The sequence below is a fragment of the Pinus tabuliformis genome, chromosome 2_2 (assembly GCF_031772625.1).
Source record: "Pinus tabuliformis cultivar Carrire ecotype Pingquan chromosome 2_2, CPIR1, whole genome shotgun sequence".
Taxonomy (NCBI): domain Eukaryota; kingdom Viridiplantae; phylum Streptophyta; class Pinopsida; order Pinales; family Pinaceae; genus Pinus; species Pinus tabuliformis.
Genome location: NC_142300.1, coordinates 862730874 through 862736045, shown reverse-complemented (window position 1 = coordinate 862736045; position 5172 = coordinate 862730874). Strand labels below are relative to the sequence as shown.

The 5172-nt window shown below is 34.7% G+C and overlaps 1 protein-coding gene across 1 annotated transcript; it reads right to left on the bottom strand.

The window, feature by feature from the left end:
* Positions 1–1401: 1401 nt before the first annotated feature.
* LOC149195720 (protein STRICTOSIDINE SYNTHASE-LIKE 6-like) lies at positions 1402–3884 on the bottom strand. The gene is made up of 5 exons (XM_089405413.1): positions 3270–3884; positions 3135–3202; positions 2721–2957; positions 2498–2630; positions 1402–1900 (listed from the first exon to the last, which is right to left on the bottom strand). Exons 1-5 carry the CDS (start codon positions 3651–3653, stop codon positions 1616–1618), a joined length of 1107 nt encoding a protein of 368 aa, XP_089261539.1. The 5' UTR covers positions 3654–3884; the 3' UTR covers positions 1402–1615.
* Between the last annotated feature and the right edge of the window lie 1288 nt (positions 3885–5172).

Here is a 5172-nt window from a genome sequence, read left to right as displayed (position 1 = left end):
ATGGGGAAATTTCAATGTAGATTTTTGAAATGTCTAATTTATTTGGGTTAAGTTTTTGAAAGTTTTTTTTGGTTTAATTTGTTTAAATTTTGGTAATAATTTTTTTAATAATAAGTTTGAGTTGAAAATTCTTAGCCATTTCAATGCTCTATAAATTTTCAAGGTCCTAAATCTATATATGTAATAAAAAACTAATTTTAAACAACTAATATGTAATATGATATATATATGTCGTAAAGTCAAAATATCTAGGACTTAATAGGTTTAAACAATTATTTAATTTTTCAAAATATTCTCAAAATTTGTAATCCATTTAATTATAATTATAAGAAATAAAAAAGAAAAAAAACCCAAACTCGTTTGCTGAAACATTTTCCAAAATCTGCACTCAATTTAATTTTTCATGATATTTTCAAAATCTGCAATCCAGTGAATTTCTGCCATCAATTCTTTTTTCAAATATTCACAAAATCAAGAGAAATTATAAATAATAATAATAATAATATAATAAACTAACAACCTTGAAAATATTTTTCAAATTCTGCAATTCATTTTATTTTTCAAAATATTCTCAAATTTTACATTATTTTAATTTCACCTAAAAAACTTGTAAAAGTTCACATAAAACATACTAATATTCAAGGAAATGCAAGTAACATGCTTGGGTATATTAAACTGACTTTAACTAATCTTTAGGGTGAAGGAATATCAGATCTAACTTGTAAAAGTTTACACATAAAACATACTAATATTCAAGGAAATGCAAGTAACATGCTTCGGTATTTAAAGTGCCTTTAACTAATTTTTAGGTGGACGGAATATCAGATCTAACTTTTATATATTTTGTGTCTAAAAAATTTATTTACTGAGTTGTTTCTAGTGCAATTTTTTTGGAAGTTTTTCCTGTGGGGTTTTTTGGTCTAATTCTCTAAAATACGGCAGGAATTTATTGAAATCATAAGCTTGATAGGTAACCCTACACAATCAAAGTGCCCCAAGGGTTTTGTTGGAAAGACAGAGAGGACAAAACAAATAATTCACACACAAATCCACTAGCTGTGGCTCTTCTATGGATCACACAAAACATGAACTGGGTGAAGGGTATTTATCCTTTTCCAACTACCTACTTGCCTAAAATATATTGACATACAACCAGACACTAAAAGTCATCTATCACTTAACTCTCTTGACTCAACACTCAATCACTTAGTTAACCGACTCTCTATGTTTAGCCAACTTCACATTACAATTTCTAACAAGTTTTTCAGTGTGCCTTCACATTACAATTTCTAACCAGTTTTTCAGTGTGCTGAATTCATATATACAGTAAAAAAACCATTTTAAATAACACAAATCAAAATTTCACCTAAAATTATTGTTTTGCAAAATAATATACGTGTGAAATTTCGAAGTACCTGCTAATCATAGGCATTGAAATTTGAAAAAGGGGGTTGCAAATCCCCATACATTTCTGAAATCGTAAAGGTGACTTCCTATCAATTTAATATTCTCAGCTCAGTTCTGAAATTTGAAAACAGGCTTTGCAAGTCCCATAAACCTCAGGATATGGTCCATATAAACATGTTTTATGGCTATGTATACCTGAGACCAAATTTTAATTTATTGGTATCTCTTGCGTGAGAGGAACACGTCCAATGTAATCCAGAGTAAGAGATGCAGAGTACAGAGAGTCTCCCCTCTTCAATCCTGTATTTATTTCATTTTTCGAATTCGGATTGGAGTACAGCGCAATCGGATCGCCCATCTCATTCACAGCCAAAACACCTGGCTCATCAACCATAGCAGCCGTGACTGCACCTGGCGCCAATGTCCCCATCAGAGCCAACACGTGCCTCACAGATGGGAACTTCGTTGCCATCCTCCAGATTAAGGTTCGGCTCTGTCAAAAATCCAACCACTCTAATATCATATATCAAGGAACAGAGAACCAGTCGTAAAGTTAATATAACTAAGTAATAGGGGATAGGTTTAGTGGTTCGTGAGAGGTTTGTTGTGTGGATGTGGTTTAATGGTTAGGGGAAGAGGTTTGGTTTTAATATTTTTTTTGGGTTTGATGTGGTTCAATGTTCAATAGTTAATGGTGAGGTTTGTCTTCTGGATATAGATATGGTTTAATGGTTACATGGCGAAATTGGTTCCTACATATCGTATTGTCCAACACCCAATGGTTACATGGGAAAAATTCGGTTCCATATCTTTTGGTTCCATGGTCCAATCCTAAGCAAAAATATATACACATTATTTTCCAACACCCAATAGTTACATGAAACCAATTTGGTTCCATATGTCTTATGGTCTAATCCCAAACAAAAATATATACACATTAAGGCCGCCAGAAAAACTATCTACATCTGAGAGCGGCTCCATACCGGATTTCTTTTGAGTTGAAAAAAAACAATAGTTATTGAACTGCATTTCTTTGAGTGAAAAAAAAACAATAGTTATTGAACTGGATATTACAGTGATAGAATATTACCAATGGAACTCCGATCCAGAAGGTGCCGTTCCCGTCATAATAGATGTTATCTGGAAGTCCAGGGATATTGTCAATGAAAGATTCGACGGTGCCCTTTTCTGGCCCCTCTAACCAGTACTTCTGGCAGCGATACCTGTAATGAAAAACAAGGCACCCCTCAATTGCCGTACATGATCTGGATCTTTCCTTATAGAAATAATGAATGATTGAGTGCAAGGCATACAGTGAAGTTTCACAGAAGACGAGGAAGTCCTGTTTGGCAGAGAGGGCCACTCCGTTGGGGAAGTAAAGATCTTTTAGCAGCACGCTAGTTGTCTTGGTGGAGGCCTCGTATTTGAGCAATCGGCCGTGTGGTCGGTACTCCAAGACGTCACATAAGTGGTCATGGAAGCCATATTTATATGAGGCATCGGTGAAATAAACTACCCCTTCTCTGCTTACATCCACTCCGTCTGCAAATCTTTAATGATATAACCATGGAATGTAGTTATGATTACTTGGAGAATTCCTTGAGTCTACTGGTCTTTGCTAACTGATTTATACCTAATGTGATTCACATATATAAAAAAGCATAGAGCTAGGATTTTAAAATAAAATTTACAAAACATTTCATAATCATGACGCTCAAAAACATTACTTGAATTTCAACCCATCTGCTTCATCTGTCAGAATCTCCACATGGCCTTCCGTCACATTTAGCAGACCCTGCAACACATAATGAAAATGGAACAAAATGAAGATGAGAAAATGCAGAAACGATGATAGGGCTCACCTGAGAAGGCTCACAGGCTAATATTTCTCCATGGCTGCCAAGAGCGAGGCCCAGAGGACGACCTCCAACATATGTCCAGTTCTCCACTAGAACATCAAGGTTATCTAGAAAGGAGATTCGCTTTATCCACCCATCCCCACAACCAGTATACAGTCTGCCATGAGAATCGAACACCAGATCTTCTGGGTTGGGGATGAGTCCAGATCCAAGTTTCTGTGGATTCTGTAGCCTCTTGTTGTGGGCGAATACGCCAAGTCTTTGGGGAGGATGAGGAAGCTCGATGTTTGCTGCATCGATTGGAGAATTTCTGAGGAGAGCCGTCCAAGCTGCTGCTAAAGCTATGCATAGCGCAGCCGCTACCACTGCAATCGTGGGATTTGCCATCACAAAAGAGAAGGGCTAAACTGTGGAAATGAGAGTCCAGAGGCTACATACTAGCAGAGAAGAGGGAGGGTTAAAAGCTTTACCGGTGACGTTTCAAAACATGGAATCCGATCCTAAAGGGAACATTCCATAAAAATCTATCTTAAGGTCCGGCTTATTGGCATTCCGTCATGATATGATATTGCAGAAAGGGGAGTTGTCTTCAGCGCGATTGTTTGGAATTTCCGGTGCTGAAATCTGGTGGAAAATTTGAGGTGAATTCCACTTACAACTTAAATTGATAATTAACTTTGATGTGTTATTAATTCATATACAATAATCAAATGTCTTTCACTTATTTCCATTCAAGTTGGTAATTGACATTGAAGAACATGTCTTTCACTTATTTCCATTCAAGTTGGCAATTGACATTGATGTGTTGTTAATTTATGTACAATCAAATAAGGAAAAGGACATGTCTTTCACTTATTTCCATTCCAAAATACCTTTCAAAGGATCCCTTCTATAAGATAGGAATGCATAATTCTTTTCCATTCCAAAATACTTTTCAAAGGATTTTTTTTAATATAGGAATGCATAGCTTTTTTCTACATATAAATTTTTAAAATGATGAAATAAATTTTTACGGGGTATATATTTTATATTTTATTTTTTTAATTATCAATTTATATATTTATTTTGTTACTTGTATTTTTTTTTTTATCTTATTAGTTCTCATTAATTGATAAATGGTTCACTACATATTAGTTTGAAGTTAGATTATATATTTTTTATTTTTTCTCATATTTAATTCAATCTAACATTATTTTTTATTTTTATTTTTTTTCCTCTTGGAAAAATTGTAATTTTATTGTCAATTTTTTGGCTTTTTCTGTATACTGCCAATTTCTTCTTCAGGGGATCTGTATACTGCCAACCTTTTGGCTTTTTCTGTTGCTTCTTGTTCCATTTGGGGTCTTTTTTGACTAGTGGACAGACAGTATGAAGGTGGCTTGTTTGTAAACATCCACGACATTGAAACGTTGTATTTTCGTAGTCTAATGGTTGAATCCACTGTGAGTTATTGAAGTTCAATGTAATATTGTTTGGTAGTCCCTGGCTAAGATCTACTTCAACACATATCCTGGAAAAAGTAAATATTCCCCTTGTAAGTCTGTCCCCATCAATCTTTAGGAACTTTCTGAGGGAGTTCCCAATGGAAATTAGAACATTATGATGCTAGAAGTGTAATGGTAGGTTATGCATCTTAACCCAAACTGGCATTTTTTATACCACCATAGTTTTGGCATCAAACTCTAAGAACTAAGGGGTCATGAAGAGTCAAACATTGCCCCAGAACCATGGTCCCTTATTAAGGATATGTTCCCATTCTTATGCTGTGTTGAATCTAACTATAAAAAACCCCTTGGGGCATAGATATATTTCACAATTTGGTGTCCATGCATCATATATCCATTGCTGAAAGACATCTGATTTTGGCAAAAATCCATTAAATCTACATACAACTGCATTGTTATAG

Excerpts from the sequence above, each read along its gene's own strand:
- LOC149195720 (XM_089405413.1), bottom strand. The coding sequence starts at position 3,653 with ATGGCAAATCCCACGATTGCAGTGGTAGCGGCTGCGCTATGCATAGCT. Across the intron at positions 3,203-3,269 it reads TAGCCTGTGAGCCTTCTCAG|GGTCTGCTAAATGTGACGGA; the intron begins GTGAGCCCTATC and ends TATGTGTTGCAG. Across the intron at positions 1,901-2,497 it reads TCTGGATCGGAGTTCCATTG|AGCCGAACCTTAATCTGGAG; the intron begins GTAATATTCTAT and ends GATTTTTGACAG.